Source organism: Enoplosus armatus, chromosome 1 (assembly GCF_043641665.1).
Source record: "Enoplosus armatus isolate fEnoArm2 chromosome 1, fEnoArm2.hap1, whole genome shotgun sequence".
In the NCBI taxonomy this organism is placed as follows: Eukaryota; Metazoa; Chordata; class Actinopteri; order Centrarchiformes; family Enoplosidae; genus Enoplosus; species Enoplosus armatus.
The window spans coordinates 22222838-22246531 of NC_092180.1; the positions used below are offsets into that span (position 1 = coordinate 22222838).

At 41.5% G+C, this 23694-nt stretch overlaps 1 protein-coding gene across 11 annotated transcripts in view; it reads left to right on the plus strand.

The window, feature by feature from the left end:
• celf6 (CUGBP Elav-like family member 6) overlaps positions 1-23330 on the plus strand; it is a 121922-nt gene extending 98592 nt beyond the window's left edge. For 2 of the 11 annotated variants that reach the window (XM_070928160.1, XM_070928233.1), the window contains exons 5-12: positions 1890-1969; positions 11133-11276; positions 12177-12321; positions 13607-13756; positions 14594-14656; positions 15206-15286; positions 18763-18906; positions 23203-23330. In XM_070928160.1, coding sequence (XP_070784261.1) covers positions 1890-1969; positions 11133-11276; positions 12177-12321; positions 13607-13756; positions 14594-14656; positions 15206-15286; positions 18763-18906; positions 23203-23330 — 935 coding nt within the window. Of the gene's footprint in view, positions 1-1889; positions 1970-11132; positions 11277-12173; positions 12322-13606; positions 13757-14593; positions 14657-15205; positions 15323-18762; positions 18907-23202 lie in introns of all 11 variants that reach the window. The other 9 variants (XM_070927850.1, XM_070928003.1, XM_070928378.1 and 6 more) reach the window with 8 other exon arrangements.
• The last annotated feature ends 364 nt before the right edge of the window (positions 23331-23694 follow it).

The window sequence follows — 23694 nt, forward strand, 5'->3', positions numbered from 1 at the left end:
AATTCTTTTGAGATGTTGTGCTCTGTGTCCCTTAACTTTTTTTTTTTCTAGGTCAGGAAAAGCAAGGCTACAGCATTGATTTTGTGGTGGAGAAAATTTCAGGACATTGTACGTTTGACATGACTTTGCCATTGATGGTGTGTGCCAAGCCCTGCGGTTTGGAGTGTCTTTCTGGTTGGGCTGAGCTGCTGGGGTCACCGGGATTCTGGCACAATATCTGATAGACTGGTTAGGGAACCAACAGCAAGTTATGTGGCCGTACAAAACCAAAAGGCTTTTGCAAGAACAAACTGCCCCTTATTATTTCAACTACAAAGGTTAAACAGCGTTTGTTTCTTCAAAGACAGAGTTGCAGTCAAATGGCACACAGTGCTGACGCGTTTCAGTTGGACAAATAAAGACCTTTCCTGCCTCTACCCAGAGGGGTGTTCAAGTGAAGTAAAAGGGTGCTAGAGAGCTGTGACAGAATCAAAGGCTTCTTTGACTTATCAGTTTGCCTCTGTAGATCTATACAGCTTTGAGGACATTTGATAGTACAGAAAACACATGGCCTTTACTACTCACCACATTTCTGCACACAACGGTTTAAACTGCTTACCATTCATTGTGTGGCTGGAATGTGGGCGGAAAGCCTCAGGTAAAGGTGGAAATTGTCCTCCATTGATTGTGCACACACTGCATGTCCCTCAGTTAAACCTTTCTGATTTTGTCAGGAAATTTGTTTGTCTGGGAAGCAAAGCGGACTCCTGAGATGCAGATGTGACTGGGTCACTGCCAGACACAGAACATCTCCCGGGCCTACCAATCAGTGTTTGTAATTTAAATGAATCCTCACGACTCCTTTGAGAACGTAGAGTGAATAAATGTATGTGAACATATGTAACCATTTTAAAATAGGTATCAGCAGTTCTCAAGAGCAGGGGTTGAACTCAGGAGAAGCCTGTCTGGTTCTCAGAGTCTGGTGCTACTCGATTAATGAAAAGAGGGCAGAATTAATCCATGAGTTTGTTAATTAGGTATCTCTTGACTTAACACATGAGCTACCTGAAGGCAAGGATAAGAATAGGACATAACAGAATACCTTGTGCGATCTATGACGACCATAAAGCTTAGAGAAATAGCTCCTGTTTAATTTAATGGCTTTTGGAAAATTACCACTTTTAGTTCCACTGTATTTCAGTTCACTAGCTTTCTCTTTATGTTTTAGTGTAGTGCCTGTCCTTACCTACACACACACTACAGTATTTAATCATGTGGTTAGGATATGTAACCTTCCAAAAAAACATATTGTGCATTATTATGATCTGCTTAAATCATTTTTAACATAATTTGAAATGTTAATGCAATGAGGCTCCCGAACACTGCTGCCAACACGCGTTCCCTTGTCTTCCGGCCAACTTTTTATGTTGACTTTTCCTTTTGTGCATTAACTACACAACAGATTTAAGATGATTTGAATGCCCCTTGAGCAAAGTCCCCCCTCCATCTGAAATTATATGCGAGCAAAGATTCGGTTAGATAGGCAGATTATAATACTATGCCTTTGTCATCATAATCTCTTTTATGAGCGACTGCACACAAATCACAATGTGTAAATATTAAACAGATTAATAATCACAAACAAGTCAGGATAGTAAATGCCTTGGCTCCATGCTCCAAAGTGGAGGGGGTGGAATTAGAAATGGGCGAGGGACAGGATGTTCCACGCAGCTAATGCCTTCACCACAATTAGACTGATTTATTCAGAGTTATGCGCTGAACACACAAATGGCAGAATATATTTACAAACCAGATAACATGAAAACAATGGTAATGAATGGTATTTTTCTCCCATATTCAAGGCCATCTCCCTGATGTTCTTCTGTTTCTCTTGTTTTCTGTGTGTACAGGCTGTGCCTTTGTCAAGTTCTCCAGCCACGCAGAAGCGCAAGCCGCCATCAACAGCTTACATGGTGGACAGACTATGCCTGTAAGTAACACACTTCGATTTAACTTTAGTGTCACGTTAATTTTAACACAGTTGCAAAAAATTGCGTTTACGCTTGATGTGGACGGTTGGGAGATATGTTTGCAAGGGATGTGATGTCATGTTGGATGTGTATTCATGCTTGTTGTTTTGCCAGTGGTCCCAGTTTTATAAAATGTTTGAGGTAGACTTGGACAAAGTTTACAACAAAGATTGGTGGACTTTTTGATTCTGTTTCCTGCCTTGCCAAGAGACAGACACTAACCAAGTCTTCCTTTAAAGTTTTCTATTCCACATGCATATGCCCACAGGAGGGTGTATGCCTCTTTTTAAAATGTAATACTGAATGTCTGTCTTTTTTGTGTGTTTGAAAAAAAAACACATACACACTAAAGATACCCGAATATCTATTGTATCAATGTATCTCTTCTTTATATCCACGTACTATACAGCGTACTATATGGAATGTATGTTGAAACAGTCACCACGGTGACTTTTCAAAGCACATCAACAGTCCACACTCTCATATACATTCTCACTGTGTATTATCGCACACAAAAGATTCCCACAGTCAGCATCTGCCACCATACAGCACACAGCTGCATACTCTTTTCACTCAATATCCATTTCCTTCTGCTATTCAGACTACCTGTTCAGCAGACAGATAGAAAGCGTTTACATTCACAGTCTTATAAAAATATGAGTACGGTGCATTGCACATGAATCCTTAAATTTGCCCTCAGGAGACATTGTACTGCATATGAAAATATGATGTTATTTACATATAAAGCTGAAACCGAAGATATGGACATGTAAAATAAAGAACTATGCATATATAGTTCAAGTGCAGTATAACATTATACAGTAACTATGAGTTTATTAGGTTAATTTCCATTCTTACTTGCAATACAATACATTTCGATAAAATGTATAGAGACCAGAAAATTTCAATTGGAACAATTTGCCAGTAATTACTATTATAATACAATTACCCATTCTTAAAATGTAATGCCAGGTGCTATAGTTGCATTCCACATTGAATTTCCATTTGCTTATTGTAGTGATAGTTAAGGGGGACATTTTTTTGTTGTTGCAAACAATTGCCCTACTTACGTGTCCAGAAGAACAGAGCATCCCATTGGAGAACTTTTTCCAGCTACATGTTGACTGTAAGTTCAATATTCACTGGCATTTTAGTCCTGGTTTGGTCCATCTTACTACCTCCAACTTTCCAATTCTGGAAAAAAAGATAAAATATCACTAAGAGTAAATAAATGTAAAATAAGACATGTTAATGAATTAATCATACTGTGAAAGTAAGGTTAAACAATTGGCTAAATGCATAATCTTGTAATGATTTAATGTGTGTAGGTTTTCAGGCAGGTTGTTTAAAATCTAGCTTTCAATTGATTTAAAGTTGGCTGTGATGAAAGTGATGCTGTTGAGGAAAATTCGTGACATCCAATCGGTGTAAAAATGCAAAACAGGATACCTTTGTGCAAGACAGAATTTTTTAACTATGTTCTAAACAAAAACAAACGAAGGCGTGGATGGATATTTCCTGATCACTTATCGATTAAAATGTGTCTCATTGCAGGGGGAATAGTCCTACATCAAAAGTTGAACAGCTCTCTTAATCTGTTCCTGAAAACTGAAATTAGTGTGAAATGAGTGGCTTTAAATAGTGAGAAATTGTGTCATCTTCTTGGTGAAGCAATGTAATTGAGGTAGTAGGCCTAAAAAGATTATTTCAGAATTGGTGTAATTAACTTTTGACACTTTCTATGCTGTTTAGGCAATTTATGAGAATGGCTCGAAAGGTACTATTAGAAGTCCAGACACCTGGATATTAATGTGTGTCATCAGCATAACAGTAAAACTTTAGTTTGTTCCTTGAAATTGAAAACCCAGAATCTCAATTCTACTGAGGATAAGGATGAAGGGTGGACATTGTTGTAAATATTTTCTAAGGAAGGAGTAGAATGAGGTTAAAAAAAATATATATTAAACCAGTGGCCAGAGTGCTATAGATAATAGATAACGTGCATGCTGCTGAATATTTTGTGATATGGAGGGAAACAGGTGAAGGGCTTCATACAAGTCACAACATCTTCCAGTAACATGGGACAAATTATTCAAAAATAGCTCATCACGGCCAAATTATTAACAGTGAGTTAGGCCCCAGTCAGCGGGCTAGTTTTTGTTAAAGAATATTAAACATTTAAAACACTTGAAAACACTTATCAAAGGAGGCTTCATTACAGTGACTAGAAGGGAGGTTAACAAGTAAGTCAATAATATTGAAAAGCACCCTAGAGTTAGGATGGATCTTCAAAATGAGGTCAGATTAATAAGCCGCTTTCGCTTCCTTAACTGCTTCCTGATATTTCAGCATTAAGTCCTTCATAATATTGTGGGACACTTGCACTTTATCAGCTTCCCATTAACTTTTGGCTTTTCTACATTTGTTCTTCATAGCCTGGGCATCATCTACCCAAGAGCAGGGTATTTATCTTGATGTTTGGAATAATCTTAGGCTGTAAATACTAGTTATATTGCTGCTCAGCCCAATTGCAAATAAGATTGCACTTCATTCATTTTGCATGTGTTTGTTCTCATGGCTCTGATGAACATTACACAGAAACACACAGCATGGTGGCACACAATGAGAGGACCAAAACATGCAATGCAAGACAATGCTGCAAGAATAACTATAGACAGTGGACTGTATTGCACTATAAAACAGATAGTTCAGTTTCATATACAGTAGTTATGAGATGCATGAAGTAGCATTAGTTGGTGTTGATTTGTTTAGTTGAAGAATGAGGCCACCAAACCTGTAACTCTTTTCAAGCTGCAGTTAATTACGGTTTGGATATGCTTCTGTCGGGCTTAACAAGGCCACCAAAAAGGCTTAAGTAAAAGAAATGATGAATTACAAAGCATCCCTCTGCCAGTGCTGGGTATGTGTTGAGTACTGCACAGCTGGACACACACACGAGCACACACACTCTTTCTGGCAGACATCCGCACCTTCACACACTTCACTGATGTTCCGCAATAAATATTTACGGACGCTTCCTGGCAGCCAGATAGTGTCCTGGAAGCCAGATGTAATTTACACATCTTTTTGATGCCGCCTCATTTTGCATTACATTGAAGTAGTGAGGGAGGGAAATAAGTGGAAGAGTCGGTTTAACTTTGTGTGTGGTTGTGGTGCTCAGTAGAGACCAAACTTTTTGGCGTGTAAACCACAAGGGTCAAACTTTAATAAGCAGTGGGCCTCGAGCCAAAGAATAATCATGTTGCACACGCTCAATTATAACAGTCCTCTTACTGAAATTTGATTATAATCAAGATATTTACCTTCTACTCAGAATATCTCGTTGACCCAATCAACAGAATATGTTTACATCCAGAAGATTTACATAATTGGACTCCTCTGGGGCAGTTTTTTGCTTTCTTGTACAGATCAGAATTTGGCTTGTGTGGACTACTTTTGTTCACTTGTATGTACTGTGCTGTAGCCCAGGCACAGTTGCATTAGGTTGGGCCACTGAGTCACCTGAGGTTTGCTGCAGATGAACTGTCCAAGGCAACATATGGAGCCCCAAACAGACCTGGGGCAGATCAAGAGCCATCCAAAAGTTCGTTAATAATCTATATTATCCATATATCTCTCCCTCTATCCCTGCACCTGTTATCCTCCACTCCCCAAATCCAACTTCCTCTCAGATTAATAGGCAAGGTGGCCATTAGTATCCAACTAAGGCTTGGGTACCGATGGGGGATGCAGTTAATTTGGATAATATCACTGCCACATGTCGTCAACAACAGACTAACAGGAGGCAGGATTCAGAGAGTGGGCTGCTCAGCTCACTGCCTGCTGCCAGCTGTGAGGTCTGGATGAACCTTGAACAAAGAGTTGTCTCTCACTCCCTCTCTGTCTCTCTCTCCCTCTTAATGTTCTCTCTGCAGCATCTGTGTTACCTGGCACACACACACGTGCCATAAATAATACCTGCACCAAAATACGCTGGCCCAAAATGAAAGGCTTTAATGAAGCTTAAGGGCAAGGGATGCCACCGAAGGGCAAGCGCTGATAGATCGGGTCATAGCTTTAATTGATGTCTATTGCAGATTGCAGGTGCTTCCAAAATTAACTTAAAAGGCGATTGGGCAGAGAACAGGCGCTCTCACTGGTTCAGCTGTTGAATTACAGTAAGGCTGCAGAGGCACAGGTGGCAAAACTTCAAATGGCAGAGCCAGGGGCAGGCAGACAACACCCAGCAAATTGCAGACATTGTCATGTTCCGTGTCACAGCGTGGCTGACAGGGTCTGTGGAGCACACCAGTGTTGGCAGCAACATGAGCGTGCATGTGTGTGATACTATAGTTCTGGATTAATGAGAGATAAGACCAAGCCAGAGAGCATTGTCACTGTAACACACGATCCATCAAACGCAACATGAAAGTTTTGTAGCATCTCGGCAGGCATGAAGCTGACATGCTACATGGGGTTTTGTGTTTCTGCGCTCCTCACATATTGTAGTGAAAACTGCTATTTACAAAATGCAGTAGGCTTTACACACAAAGTGAACGTGCCATTATGAATGACAGTGTTCTTCTTCTGTGTCTTTTGGCATGATGCAATGTGCTCGGCAGCTGCAGCAGTATGTGGTGGCCAGCGAGGCCAGACCAAGACAGCATCATCCAGTGCTAATGAGAGACAGTCCTCCCATGAGGCTCGCAGAGATGTAGCAAGGTTCAGAGAGTTCAATACAAAGCCCACAGGGGGTTCGTCCAATTACCAAACAAACTTGTTATGGTGTATTCAATTAATTTCTTACAGATTCTCGATTAACACTTTTAGAGTCTATAAGCCTGTAGAAATCTGACACAACTTTGGAAGTTTCATTTGTCATTTAAAAGTAGCTGTTACATGTTTGCTGAATGGGGGAGAAAGAAGGTTCTTAGCACATTAGTAGTTAATAATTAATATGCTTTTCGAAATGACAGTTTTCCCTTCAATGAATCGGTATATTATATTGCTGTAAGCCTCTGTAGAGGATGGAAGATGAATGTCTGTTTACCTGTTGATACACACTTAACACCAGTGTCTTTGTATCACAGTAATGCAGAGATAAAAGCAAAATGCCATTTCACTGGCGTAGCTGACTTCTAATCCCTCAATTACCGTTGTGTATTTTTCCATCTACACATTTCGTGGCCTATACAAAATCCAATATGGGAGATTTTCACAAGTCAAGTGTGTTGTTCAAGAAATTAGATTAGTTTTTGAACCCGTGACAAATTCCTTAGTTGTACCTGTCAAAAGTGAAGGCTCCCTGTTGGCCCTTATCAAATTCAGCAAATTCATTTTCTCTCCAGGTATGGGACTCATGCCGGTGGAGGTTATTATTCTGTTTGTTTGTCAGCTTGTGTTTTTCTGCTACCAGTGAGGAGTGGCTGCTTTGCATCCAGTGCCTGTTGTCTGCTGCCACCTGTTCCTTCATTACCTGGCCACATATTACTCTTTCTTTATGTGGATAGAAACTCTCGATCCATGAGAGGGATCACACTGCTGAAATCGGCTTTTTCTGATTAGGCTTGCCTGCTTGAGATGAGAGGATATGAAATTCTCCTGTTTAGGGGTTAGGATATGAGAAAACTTTATTTTTATTTTAGAGAGGATATTTTGGCTTTTATGCTATGAAAGTCAGAAATGCTGCGGCTCTGACATGAGTGGCAGTGCTGACAGCACCTGCAGAGACTGTTGTTGTGGTTTAGTGCTGCTGCCTGTTCAGTGTAGACATTGCAGACTGGGTCTCCTCCTGTGCTGTCGTCTACAGCAGAGCACTGCTGGGAGAAGCCAGACCAGGCCAGACTCTTGAGTCATGGTGCAGTGAGTACAGGCAGCCTCAGGCTTTCACAGTCCCGATGCTCACAATGCATTCTTCATGAGGTATTAAATGAATGTAAGAGTACACAGATACACAAAGCAGAAAATGAACGTGATCTAAATGCCAGGCCCCCGTGCTGTGGGCAGGCTTGAGCAACGACGCTGGAGGAAGATGTTTGCTCAGTGCCAGCCTCATTAAATCTAACAGCCCAGTCCCTTCAACTGGCCCACAAAGTTGAGGAAGAAGTGAAAAAGGTCAGAAGGTGGGATGAAATTAAATTAAAAAGGGGAAAAACTATGCCGTTAACGCCGCCATGTTGGAGTATTGATTTAACTAATTGAAATGGCATCGAGGGAGAAACACCAGATGGGTCTCCTCTGGCCTGAGGTGGGGTGCTGGCTGGCTCTGATAGGATCCCATCTGAGACGCACTGTCCCTGGGGTCCATGCTGATGCTTTCCTTCATTCGCCAGCCTCTTCCTCACAGTTATCTACAGCCAACACATTCTCGTGGTTATGTTAATAGAATATTTGTAAGACTTTTCACAAGGGGTAGTCGGACAGCTTACTTGCAAAGCTTCTGAACAAAAACTTGTTCATTTTTTTGCATTTTGAAAATGCATATTTGTCTTGAAAAATTTGATAAGAACAAAAACAGTAGCTGAGGGAAGGATAAGGATCAAGAAAATGGTGACTGATGTAGAAAAAATATATAAAATGTTATGTAGATATTATATAAAGCTTTGTTGCAGCAGCCACGACTGACCAAACCACAAAGCACGAGACCATACTAGCAAACTGCCCTCTCAATGGCACTATCGCTTAGCTGTTCCTGTTTAAAATTTCATGAAGCCTTTACAAAGATAGGACACACTTTTTATATGAATTACTATGAAATAGCATGAAGCAAGGCTGCACAACAGTAAGACTGTTTGTTCAGTGGCTGAATACACACTCTCTGTGCAGTTGCAAGATTCTGCTTCACGGGGCATAAGTTTGTTTGTTTCTGTGATTTTCTATTTGGATAGCTCTGCTTTAGTAATGTGCTTCCTGTAAGTAGCACTCAAGCTTAAACTTGGACCTGTGGAGCAACTTGGTTTAGCTCTGTCAATTTCAGGTTTTTATAGAGTCATATAAACTTGTGCACAAGAGACAGGTGAAAGCAGCTCGGTCTGGTCAGCCTCCTCTTCCTCTGTCGCTGTGTCCCCACCAGTTCACTCACATTTTCGATTTCTACACCCAAAGAAAATATGGAAATACAAATCAAAGCCTGAATTTGTACTGACCCTGTCAGGATGAGACATTTTGTGAAAGACGAATCCAAGTTGTGATTATGGAGTCCTTTTCTCCCCATGTCTTTGCTTTTATGATCTTACTAATCATATCCTGACTGCCCCCTGGCTGCCTGTGTCCTTCTGTCCTGGTGGTGCTCCGCGCTCTTTCCCAGCATGCATTGTCTGTAATTAAATAGGAGCCTGGTCCTCTTGACAGTGTCTGTGGCTGCTTTCTCTGCCTGGCAGCCTCCTCATCCTCTGTCTCTCTCTGTCTCTCACTCATACACAGACACTCTCCCTCCCTCTCTCCTTGCCTGGATGTCACATGAGGAACTGACTCTGGTCTCTGTCTCTCAAATGATTTAATTGGATGCAAACTCAGGAGCACGGACATCAATACGGAACTATATCTGCCATAAGGCAGAGCCATTAGTCAATACTTCGCCCTCCACATGCCGAAGGCTTTTGTCAGACCTAATTACCCAGTACTGTATTCAGTGGCGCTTCACCAGTGGGGGACTGGGACTCCTGTGGGATCTGGTTAGGATCACAGTTCACTCCCAGTGTATACAGTGGAGTTGGAAAGTTCAGAAAAGCAAATATCACTCACTATTCTCTTCCATTTAACGCTGACAGCTAAATGACTGCAGTCATGAGAGGTGCACATTCAATCTCAGTGGCTTCTTTGACTTTGAGATATTAGTTCTGAAAATGACTGAACTGAATGACATGCTCACCACTGTGTCTCCTTTGTGGTGACGTAGAGAACCGACACTCATGTGTTAAAATAAGGTTGATACACTGATACGGATCCACATCTTGTTATTATGGAGCCAACATTTTGTTGTAGGCCATTTCCCAAGGGAAACACACATTGTGAGAAAGCTATTTTCAACCATGAACCAATAAAAGATGCAAATGTAATGCATGCATTCGGCAACCTTGTTTCTAAATGGCCTATATTTAGGTTATGGTCAGATTGATAGTGTTCAGTATGTTCATATATCTGCACACTTCCAGTTAAAGCATCACACATTTACTAGAGTAATAGACTTATCAGGCATGTGTAACAATGTCAGTCAGTGACATCAGTATTTTCACTTTTGCTAAAGCTTTCCAAACTGCTGTAGTTGCAGAATGTGTGTTATTGCCTTGTTGTCATCCTTTAGTTTTTCCCAGTGAATACGTATTTATTCAGTGTAAGGACGTTCACACAGACAGTTTTGACTAACAAACACCAGCTCATTAGCTGGTTGGCCAGCTAAAGTGGCAGGTGCAATCTTCAAAATGCTGATTGAAAGTAACCATGGTAGTTGCGAAAGTTGGCATTATTAGTTGTCCTACTTTATTGAAACTCTGACAGCCCAATAGACTTTTTCGATTCCTTATATTACATCACAAATTATGCACATACACATATATCAATTATGCAAATACACATTCCCATGAATTAGGGAACATACACACGTGTGCATGTGGGTATATATACACATACACATATGCAACACATGTAAAATGATTGTAATGTGATGTAAATATTGTCATTTTTATATGATAATTTCATTGTATGAGAATGTAACTATTTGCTATGTGCTTAATTTAATTAATGCATGCATGTTGATATGTTATGACCTTTTTTAAGCAGAAAGCCTCACAATTAGCCTTGGCTAGAAATCCTATAAGCAACACATCTGTATCATGTTATTGTAACCTGTTACTGTTTTTTGCATTGTATTATGCATTAAATAAATATTTAGATTTTTGTTTGTTTGTTTGTTTGTTTGTTTAATGTTTATTTGCTTTTGTTAATCTCCAGGCAGCCATTCAAAAGCATGATAATACACTGCAAAGTGTCCGTTGAATAATTTTTATGAGACTTTTATGATGGTGGTAACTGAAAAACTGGACCTACCTACAAAACGTAGTATGAATGTGGTTAAAGGTTTAGTTGCATATTTCACTAAGCTTGTAAATGTATGTGTCCTTCCAGGGTGCCTCGTCTAGTCTGGTGGTCAAGTTCGCAGACACTGATAAGGAGAGGACCCTGCGCAGGATGCACCAGATGGCGGGCCAGCTCGGCATCTTCAGTCCCATGACCATCCAGTTTGGGGCCTATGGCGCCTACTCTCATGCTGTAAGTCTCAGCCCGGCGGGGGAGGAGACGGTGAGCTTTAAAAAAAGAAAACAAAAACTGTTGTGATTTGAGGTTTGCACTCACTATCTCTCCCACTAGGCATGTGACACTCCCAGCGAACAACTCCTTAAGTGATTCACGCTATTAAATGGCTGTTAGAGCCCAACTTTAAAGAGGCTTTACAGAAAATGCTGCACTGCTTTTTATATTGTGTCTTTTTATCCCTTCATTGGTCCAGGGAAGCTGGACACTGTTTAACTTTCATACAGTTATAAGTATCCATTTCATATTCACTTTCCCACATTTCCTTACTTGGTCTGTGATTTTAAACTGCCAACCCAAGCTTGCCTCTTTAACATTTCATCTACTTACACATATGCCTTTACACTCAAACAGAGGTGCACGTCATTGCCAAGAACCCACACTCACTCACCCCCCTACCCCTTTCCCTGCCAGCCCACCCCCCATTTCATATTCACACATGAAAGTCACAGCCTGGGTTAGGAGTCTGTGAGATTTTGCACTCACACAGTAGCTAACAACTCACCCTGACAGGTGAGAATCGCCCACTCACGCACAATCTCTCCACTAACTGTGCCACCGCAACAGTACATATAGATATACATGGTGTCTAGCTAGCTAAACTCATCTCACCGCATAGCCTTTACATTGTGTATAATGAGCACAAGGCCAGGGCGGTGTTACAGAAGCTGGGAAGCAACGCTGCAGGGCAACACAGACCACTCTGTTCAAGAACAAGGCATGGGCCAAGCAAACAGAGATGTGAGAGTAAACATGCTCTGGTCCTGCGGCTATTTCACCCTCCTTTCCTTTTCTGTCCTTCTCTCCATCCCTCCCGCCATTCGCCTCTCTCCCCACTGCTCTTTAATCCAACAGCAGATGATGCAACAGCAAGCAGCCCTGATGGCAGCAACACAAGGGTCCTACCTGAACCCCATGGCAGCCATCGCTGCCGCGCAAATGCAGCAAATGGCAGCTTTCAATGTCAACGGCCTGGTGGCTACTCCCATGACACCATCCTCAGGTATACACTAATAGGCACACTCACACACATACTGGCACGGGTGCAAGAGCAGAGGTACATGCAAACACACACATGCAGGGCTTCTCTCTCCATTTCTCACTGCTGCCCTGGAACATTTTCATCATTAGCAAGAATTATAGAAGCAGTGGTAATATATTCATTCAAGGCCTTTCTGCTTTTGCCCTTGTTACATTTTTTAAGAGGTAGGCTCTCCATTTTCAGAAGAAGCAGACATTGCCAGTGTTGAATTAACGGAAGCAGAGCCTCATATTGAGTGAGGCATGACGGGAGAAGATGTACAGCATTCCTTGACACTCATTGGCAGCCACATTATAGTCTCTCTCTCTCTGTCTCTCCTCCCCTCTCTCATTATCTCTCTCGCTCTCTCTGTCTGTTCCTCTCTCCCTCTGTGTCTCTGTGACAGTGTGTGTTTTCTGGGAACACAGCCAATCCGATGACTTTGGATGCAGAGTCCTTGGCTTATACAATATAAGAGCAAAGATTTGTATGAGATAATCCCGGACCCCAGTCTGAACTATCTTTTTGGCCCTTGTCATGAGGAGCTTTGATGGCTCGACACTAAGTAGGCAGGCCGCCTGAAGGCAGGGTCATTCCAAATGTATTAAATAAAGTGGCTTGACGCTGTACCTGGCATTTGTAATCCACAAGTCCTACATATACCAGGTAATGCCTATCAAACATAATCCTACATGACTTAAATGTCCTTCACCTGGATTATAAAAATAATAAAAATCCATCAGCACAAAAGGGCACTGACAAGGTGACAGACTTAGAATATCACCACAAGGAGGAAAGGCAGTTAGAAGAAGTGTCACAGGCCCCTGCATCCAAAATACTGTACATTATGGTACCTTCTTGTACCATTTTTTGTATCTTCAAAGTCATGTGCCCCAAGTGACAAAAGCATACCTTTAAACAAGGGTATAAAAGGGCAGAAATTAGAGTTCTACCTTTATTTTGTTCTGTTACAGAGATGAATGAGAAATGCTTTTTCCCCTGCTCCACCCTTACATCTTAATCAGTGTGCTACCTTGACTGATATTAGAAACTGTACCTTTAATTCAGGCTGAATCGGTACCAATTTCTCCCAATCTACACTTCATGGTGGGTCAAAAGGTATGCATTTGTGCTCATGAGGGTCCATTATGTGCCTCTTTTACAGTAGTACATTTGTAAGAAAATGTAAATTTCAGTATGAATATATATATACTTGCATGTGAAGTGTACACCCTGCCGTTACCATAATGACTGTATCTATTTGCAGGCACCAGCACACCCCCGGGCATCTCTGCCACAGCCGTGCCCAGCATAGCCGCCCCTATTGGGGTCAACGGATTCAGCGCCCTCCCACCTCAAAGCAACGGGCAACCAACCTCTGAGCCCATCTACACCAATGGTATTCATCCTTACCCAGGTGAGCCAATCAAGGTGTACATAAAAGAAACATGAGATATATTTGTAGCATCTACTGCCATGAGACTGTTGATCTGACCCTGATACTTCCAATTAGCTGCTTAATAAATAAATGTTTGATTATTCTGGTGTCGCACTTGATGTGAATAAGAACAATCACCTAACTGCCACAATGCAAGTTCAACATATGTCAGTAGCGACAAGTTGAATTATATCACATGGTGCTGTTTAAAAGTTGACAAGTGTCCTTTTTACTTCACACTCACATTACATCTTTTTTCTGATTTGAACTGAAGCGTTTAAGGCTTGAGGGTCAATCAACAGTGTCTTTGGCAGACTTCTGAGCAGCCAGCCCTAGTATCATGATGAATCCATCAGTTCATCCATCAGTCCATTATGGTTAATTTGATGTGTCTCAGCCCGTCCTCAGCTTCTTAATGTTGTCTGGGACTGATTCCTGAAGAATTGACAGACACACACTCCCCGTTTCTGCATTATGCAAAGGCAGCTGCAATTGTAATGAACTACAAAGTGGTTTGTTTGGCATGTTGTTAATATTTGATGCAAACATCTGGGGCGAACAGGCATTTTGAAGAACTGAGATATGACAACCCAAATTTCTCCCACTCCCTGTGTGATCTTACCCCCTGATGGTTCTCTACAGCTAAGCCAGTTTCTTGTCTTGCTCTTTAACATTCTCTGTGTATCCTTCTCTGTATATCTTTCTTTGCCTGTGTGTCTGTCTTGACCATTCTCCATCCTCTCTTTGTCTCTTTTGTTTCCGTTTTCCTCTTTGTCAACCCCCCCTTTCTCTGGCTCTCTTTTCATCTCTCTGCAGCACAGAGTCCAACGGTGACTGACCCTCTCCAACAGGCTTATGCTGGCGTCCAACACTACGCAGGTGATCCGTCTCTCCTACCTCCTCTACTCTCTCACTTCCTCCATCTGTCCCATTCCCTCTCCCCTCTCCCTTTCTGTTTGTCACATCAGTAGACACTATGACAGGTAGACCAGCCAATTTCCTCCCAGATTAGGCTACTTTACATTAGTTGACTTGATTATACATCCACACACAAAAAAAAATCTTAATTCCAAAAGTACACGAGAGCTGAGGATCTGAACCTGCCATAGCCTCCTACATTAGAGATGACATAGACCTCTCATAACCACTGCTTTCTGCTTGACATCAGCTCTCATTAACACGGTGTAAGTCTCCCTCTCTTTTCTTTGTGTGTCTGCTTAGTTGAACCGCACTCCACTCCCCTTTTGCCATACTCTTTGTGTAGTGATCCACCAGGCAAATGAGCCCGGGCTCCCAGTCATAATGCAATTTATTTATGCAATGTCTAGAGAACGCAAATGAACAATGGAATAATGATTTGAGTTTTGTTGTGTCAAATATGAAAATGGAGATGTGAAAAATTCCACTCTGGTTCTCCCTTTGCAACAGCAGCCTACCCTGCCGCCTATGCGCCAATCAGCCAAGCGTTCCCCCAGCAACCAACCATCATTCCCCAGCAACAGAGGGAAGGTAAGAGCGAGCAAGCGCGCCCACCCAAGATAAAAGGTGATAATTGCCATGTTCCATTCTAATGTAGCTGCGCTGCTTTGAATTAGCGAGGGAGGGAAAAAGCTGGCTGGGGAAAATGTGAGAAAAAGGCTCCCCATTTAAAGAGAAGAACATTAGCAGTGAGATGGAAAGTTACTCTGTCATTATTCAAAAACTGCACTAATTCAAACTCGCAGCATTGGACTGCTTAATCAGTCCATTACAATGTGTTTAAGTGGTTATAAATATTCATCAGATTAATTAGCTGCATGCATAATCATTTATTACCATTCCTAGCGTAGTGTTCGTTCTTATGCCACAGCATCAGATGTAATAAAGCATAGGATATACTGTGATGGTAAATCACTCTTTTTGACGCCATTCGTCAGTCTCAATTATTCATCTATATGATTGTATGAGACAGTGTAGAGTGGCATGAATATTCAATATAGGAACTCTGAAATTGAGTGTTTCCAACATTGCCTAGAGGAAAAGTTAGTTTATGTTTGCATTCTTTCAGTAGAGCGAGTGCATGCCAGGGTCACAATGCAGAACTGTATGGATAAAGTAGAGAAAGACACAAACTTCACCTCACATGACAGCAGCTTATTCACTTCACATGCAGGCATAATTTCACACCACAGTAAAAACATACAGTTGTTAAGGACATCCCATCTCTCACTGCTACAGTGGAACATTTTTATCATTAGCAAGAATTATAGAAGTCATGGTAATGCATACACACTCAGACACAGCCACACACACTCAGACACAGACACAGCCACACACACACACACACACACACACACACACACACACACACACACACACACACACACACACAGCTATTCTTGGTTGAGCCAGTGGCCTGTCTGAGTTCTGGCCTCCTCTGGGTTTTGGCTGCTTTCCCAGCCTGTCTCAGTCCACTGCCACAGTCTGCAGCCCTGCCATTTAACAAGAGACACCTAAACCTGAATACACAGGCACAGTCAAGCCTCAGCTTCAACCTCCCTCTGAAAGCTAACAATTTCAACAATACCTTATCTCAGTCTGTGTGTGTGTGTGTGTGTGTGTGTGTGTGTGTGTCAACAAAGAAAATCCTGTGAAATCCAAAAATACAGTTTTAACCAGACAACTCTTCACTTTATGCTTTGACAATATGTGTCCTTTTCATTTTAGCTGAGAATCTTAGGCAGCTCAGCTACATGTTACATGTCAATACTGTACAGCACATACAGACAAAGCAAATATCGATACATGTTATGCCCAAAGAAATGCAGTGCTGTCAAATGCTTGTGGATAAACTGAAAATGCATCAACTTTTCATTTCTGCAAACTAATTGTATCTTGTTTGGTAAAAAGAGAGAGAGAGAACTGGTTTAAATGCAGCAACGCTGGCCGTAGTTGCATAATGCTGAATAATTTCAGGGTGGTGAAAATCAAAAATCTAGTGCAGAATAACAAGGGATATCATTTTTTTTATTCCACACATTCTTCTGCCTTGTCAAAACCTGGTGCCTACATTACCCACAATGCAACTCCAACTGCCAACAGTTCAGCTGGAAATTTGGGTGTGATATGTTAATAGTGGCTAATGGAGCCTCAAGCCCCCAGCCTTAAGCAGAGATGAGGAGCGGGCTACAGAGGTCTGGTAAGCTCACTTCTATCTAACTTCACACCAAGATATTTTTTTATTTTCAAACTTGTAGTCTTCAGCCCCAACCATCGCTGCGAGTGACATGACTTGAGGCGTTTTATCAGATTTCACTCAGCTGCCTCTGGAGCCACGAAAAAAGCTTTATACTACTTTTTCACATATGTTCTAGTAAACAGACTTTGATGTGTAAAATCGGTGCAGTTCCCCTTTTAAAAGTGAATAATAATATGAGGGCATATGTGAATCATACCAAATTACTTGTCATCCTAAACTGTGCGTACAAGTCATACAGCCACGTGTCTGGTATAAATAATGCTGCCAGATCAGCTTGTCAACATGCATTCATTTTGCACTTTCCCACTGTGGACAAAATATTACATATACAATTTAATCACCACACTGTAAAAAATAATTACGTTTCAGAATCAGAATCAGAAATACTTTATTGATCCCCGGGGGAAAATTTTACAGTACTGGAAACCGGAAATTTGGTGGCATTTTTGTAACAGATGAGGTTGTCAGTTAAAAGTCTTCATTGCAACATTTATTCTTTGACTACCATGTAAACATATAACACAATTCTCAGTTATAAGATTTCCTTTGCTTTGTAGCTGGCATGCAGTAGTTCAAGAACAGAATCACCTTTCCTCCACACAGCTGAATGGACAGACAGGTAGAAATTAAGTTGTCATGCAATCACCAAAAAAATTGAATTGAATTGAATTGAATTAAACCCGAACTATCAACCGTCCTTACACACCGGTTGTCAACATTTCTTTTCCTCAAACAAACCACTTCTTCTCAAAGCACAAATTCTTGACACCCAAAACTAAATGGACAGAAGTGAGATTCAGCCCTTAACTGTAAAAAAAAAAATAAATCCCCACTCTCTCAACCTGTGTGTGTGTGTGTGTGTGTGTGTGTGTGTGTGTGTGTGTGTGTGTGTCCTCTATCTCGCCGAGGCATAGCAGCACTACAGCCAGCCACCACTGCAGCCCTCTTATCAGCCTTCTCACCAGCCCCAGTCTCATCTCGTCATGCTATCACCCTGAGCAATGAGACAGGAGAGAATGCTAGCCAGGCAGCCAGCTGCAAGCACACTGTCCCTGAGTCCATCACATCTCTCTCTCCACGGTTTGCTCTGTCTGTCTCTCTCCAGTTCATTCCTCCCTTTATCCAGATTGGCCTGTACAATATGTGGCAGCTGGGTGGACGAGTGTGGAGGGATGGAGAGAGATTGGAAGACAGTCCTACTGTCACACAGTAATTGGGACAAAAACTTGGCTTATGTTCTGCCTCCTCCTCTCCTCTCTCTTGCTCTATGTCGCGGAGTTTCTCTTTCTCAATATAACTGTCTTAATCTTTCTCTTTCAATCAACCTCTCTGTGTTTCTTTCCTCCTGTTGTCACTGTTCTGTCTTCTGGCTGTTTATCTCTTCTACTTCTAGCTCTGCATCTCAGTGGCTGTTTACATGTGCGCCGCTATGGCCAGCACATTTTCCGAGAGTGGAGTCAGTCAAATTTAACTGTATAATATAATTCACTAAAGTGCCACCTATCTATATGGTTATTATGTGAAATGGGGTTCTTAGGAGGATTCAAATGGAAACAAAAAGAGCGACCTTCTAACACTTGAAAAACAGGATTAAGGTGTGCGTACTCCACGCATCCTTGGATTATTGTCCTGATTGCTTTATTGAGTCATTTTTCCACCAATGTTATTATGGTCAGTCTCTCTCCCACAGGGCATCCCTTGTTTATGCTCACATGTAACCCTCCTGTTGTCTTTCTCTCATCACCAGGGCCAGAGGGTTGCAATCTGTTTATTTATCACCTGCCCCAGGAGTTCGGAGATGCGGAGCTCATGCAAATGTTCCTGCCTTTTGGCAACGTCATCTCTGCCAAAGTCTTTGTGGACCGAGCGACCAATCAGAGCAAATGTTTCGGTGAGTAAAAAAGAAAAAAGATCGACGGTGAAGAGGAGTTTAAAATAAATCTATTGAAATGAACAGAGCAATGCACACATGCTCCTTGGCTCCATCACGCAGGCATACTGTATCTAACTAGGTGGTGGGGCTCATCAGTGAAAAGGGGGGAGGGTGGTGTGAGAAGGTGGATGCTCTAATGGCCTAAAATCACACGAGCCAAACCCACAATGTCTCTTATATAGCTACTAAACATCTTTCCACAATTGGCATTTGCTTTTTCCACACGTCTTCATCACTCTCTCCATCACACCATTCCTAATACAATCAGCATCCATCTCCTCCTCTCCTCTGCCATACCCAGCCTCCTTTACCCAAGAGAAAAGCATTTTCCCAGACCCCCTTCCCACTGCCAAGTCCCCCAGTTGGGCAACCCAGCAGCGTCCCGCCACCCCTCCCCTCTTCTTCTCTCGCCTCCCACACAGCAAACCAGTTCATCAGGGTGGAGGCGGTGCAGGTGGAATCCATGGGCTTAAAGAGATAATAATAGACTGGTGTGGGCCTCGCTGTTGATTCAGTTGGACAGCAGCACCCAGGAGACAGGCAGGCAGAGAGAGAGAGACTCCCAGCATTGGCTTTCTTTCACTTTCTCTTCAACATGGCATGTCTATGAGGCTTTCTCTTCCCCTCTTCTGTCTCATTCTGTCCATCTCAGGACCGTCTCTCTCTCCCTTTGTGTGCTCTCCTCTCAACATATGCCTCTCGCTATCACTATCCGTCAGTCAACAAGGGGGAAGGACAAAGGGGCGGTGACCTCATCAGTCTCACTGGCTTATTTTCCAAGGCTAGTAATTAAGATCTTGGCTGAAAAACAGCAATTTAACCCATGATTCTTTTGTGGGGTTTTTTTTATCACTCATTTCTCCCTCCTTTTTATAGCAGAAGCCCCTGGGCTCTTTTGTAAGACGTTAACAAATTAGGCAAAAGATGCTGTGCGTTAAGGGGGATAAGTTATTAGGCCTCCAAGAACTTGGAACGCTTCATCTTAAAAATATGTGAGTTTAGCCTTGATGATGTGGTTAATGGGCACTGTAGACTCACAGACACGTGTGGAAATAGTGTATGCATATCTATGTACAGTATAGAGATGTAGAGAATTGGATAGATGGATGGACTGATTAATTGTCCACTGTAAAAAATATACAAATATGGCCTTGAGCACAGTGTACCCAACATCTAAAGTATTGCAACGATGGATATCAAATTGACAGCATTCTATACAAACTAAGAGAAAGCCAATGACCTTACTGTTTTTCCAAAGCACTAGTGTATAGGACAAATAGGATTATTCATCTATTTACCCACCGTCCATTGAACAGCACACCATATTTAGATACTTTACTTTTTTCTTTCTTTTTCTAATTAAAATCTAAAATATTACCTTACATTTATCATCTAAATACAGCTTACATTCTGTAAAAATGTCAAGTTTGTTGGTGTAAAATCTACTATATATAAAAAAAATTAAGATTTTACAGTATCTTAGGAAATATTTGGTTAATATTGTTAATAATTTTAAATGAAATACTTCTGCTGCCATGGCAGAATGATTCTTGTGAGTTACGACAAACACATCTCTGCATACATGGCCTGATATCTCAGCAGCACAGGTGAACTACATTTTGGGATTTTGAGGGGAGATAATCAGACATCACTCTTTGAGATGGAGTGTTTACAGAGAAGCTTGAAAATTTGAATATGATGAAAAGGTCACTGGAGGAGCACTCGAAGCATGTTCTTATAAAGGATGTATTTCTGGAGTAGGATTTGGAGTATACTCTTAAGGGATGCATCACTGTCAATGCAGACAGATGTCTGCTTAGCTGAGTAAATGTATTTGCACTGTGATAAAATGGATATGAATGTGTGACACGGTGTGATATTAAACACTTCTGCAGGTTAGATGAAGAAAAGTCGAAGGGATTTATAAAATATTTCACCTCAAAGCAATTACAAAAAATATGACAAGAAAGCACAAGGTATCAACAGGTATTAACATGGCATGTTTTATTAGTTAGTAATGCTTTATTGAGTCACTGAAACGTACAGAACATCCATAAGGCAAATGTGTACACCCCATAGACATTCACAGCTGAGGAGCTATATAGTTGTGTTTAATTTAACCTGGGACTCTATGGATACAACATTAGTCTTAATCCTCTGCGTTTAGTCACTCAATATTGACTTTTAAAAGTGATCAAAGCTTACCTTGTTAAGTGGAATTAGCTGGATTTAGCTTGAAAATGAATTTCAAAAGGTCTTCTGAGAACGGATGACACACACGCACACACCTAAAATAGGAAGTCTACTGCTTTTTAGACATGATAGAAAAAATACACGAGGAGATTCAATTTACCTGAAGGGCTTCTGAAAATAGGATATCCCTTTTTTCTGCCTTGTTTTTTCTTCTCAGTTTTTCTTTTTTTGTTCTTTCCCACTTTTAAGTCGGGGGAAAGTTGCCTGTGCACGTTTGTTCCAGCAGCACTCATCTATACATCCTCCAACCTAAAGCCATATCTTTCCCATAAAAGAATGAGCAAATCTCCAATCAACGCTTGCAGATGTAAAATAATAATCACAATAAATAAATGAATAAAAATGTATGAAAACTGTCTGGCGCGCAGGAACTTCCCATGACAATTTTGGATTTCTGATTGAAGCAGCTTCAATAGATCACCTGGAGGTTGGCTGACTTGTTCAAAGGGAGTTCACTGGTAGTTAAAGAAGAACAGGGGTCTTTGTTTGAACCAGCACCTCACCAGACTACAGCCACCCCTGCAGAAAAGGGTTTTCATTGTACCAAACAGCATTAATGCACAGCATCACTACATAGTAACTCTTTTTATTTTAGGGCAGTGTGGGACTTATGTACTGCAGCTTTCTCAGCAGCTCAACCAGCTCCTCATCTTGCACATTTTCCCCATTGTCACCCAATAATGTTTGCAACTTTGCGTGTGTTTTTATTAAAAATGCATAACATTACAAAGTGTACAGACATTCTGCTGATATGGATGGCTGCGGTGAGAACCATAGCTCAAACACTAGTAGCGGTCGGGGTATTGAGTAGCACAGCACCGTTCACACAGTGCTGCATCAACGATATGAAACATCAGCTGGTTACTTTGATTCGAGGGAAAACAGCTAAAACTGGAAACATGTTCAAATATGTTTCTCTGCTTTTAGATGATTGTAATGTACGTAGTTTCAAGCAGTTTGCAGCGCAGTCTTTGTCCTCTTCTTTCCGTACTTTGACCCCTAGCATCCTATCACCTTTTTGGCATGTGGATGTAAATGTGAGGTATGGAGATTTGTTAAAGCCAGGGATAGTGTGTGTGTGTGTGTGTGTGTGTGTGTGTGTGTGTGTGTGTGTTTGTGGGATTGGGAGGGGGATCACTGCCAACTGACAGGTCCTTCCCTGCTCAGTTTGTTTAAAGGGTTTGTAAAAGCAGCAGCCTTATCTCACCCACACTGACAAAAGCCTGCCCTCTCCCCCCAAATTAAATTGGACCCATAGCGGTGTGATCAAATCAGCTGGCAGGCGGAAAATTCGGGCCGTCAATCACAGAGGTGTCTGATAAGAGCAGGCAAGGAGTCCCGGTGTGGAAAGCTGTGGGCTCATTCCGCCTCGACACCCAGGTGATAACTCAGAGCAGCAGGCACCTCCGTCCTACACACCTTGCTCCTAGCATCTCGTCACGACCCCCATGCCCTTTACTCTTTACTTAGATACATGCTCAGACACACACGTACATGAAAATCCACACACACACACACACACAGCCCTGCCAGTCTGGCTCAAATGCGCAGGTAAAATCTACAGACACTGCTTTGCTCTAAAAATCCACACACAACATGAGACTCCTTTTTTCTCTCTAATCTTTGAACACCTTTTCATGTTTTTTTTTTTTCTCTGTTCAAGTTAAACTCGCGGTTTCTAATAGCTCCTCTTCGTGTGATTTTTAATATCTGTGTTATTAGCCTTTGTGGTATTTTATGTAATCTTTTTAATTCAAAGAATTTCAATTAATCTGCTGAAAAGAGAAAACAAAGAGCTATTGTTGTGTCATTGTTGAGAGTTAAAAAGGGTCTTCTTCTCCTCTCTTTTTTCCTTTCATCTCGCCTGTCTTTTCTCCCTGTTTCGTTCCCTCTCCCTTTCTCTTCCTCGCGTTTCTCTCTCATCTCTCCCCATTCTTCTCCCTTCATGTGTTGTTCCTTTTTTCCCCCATTTCTCTCTCCTGTTCTGTGTTCTTGTCTCAGGCTTTGTGAGTTTCGATAACCCGTCCAGTGCTCAAGCCGCTATCCAGGCCATGAACGGCTTTCAGATAGGCATGAAGAGGCTGAAGGTGCAGCTAAAGCGGCCAAAGGATGCCAACCGACCTTACTGACTCGTCTGCTGTCCATACCCAGGTATAGTAACACCAACATGCCTTAAAACACCTTGGCATACTATGCCATGCCTGATGCCTGTTCTCAAACTGTCCACTTCACTTGGACCGTTAAGTTCTAGTTGCTGCAGTAGATGTTAATGTTGCCTCAAATCTCAATTTAACCATGATACAAAAGAGTTGAATATTCTTTAGAATTCAAATATATGTAAGATACTTTTTTAATTTTAATGACCTTTTGGTCTTTTATTAAAGCAATCATAAAATAATACTGAAGATTTGCAATTTGGAAAATAAACTAAAACTGAATGAATAAGAGTTGTACTCAACCATTAATAACTGAGAACTTAGTTCAAATAAAATA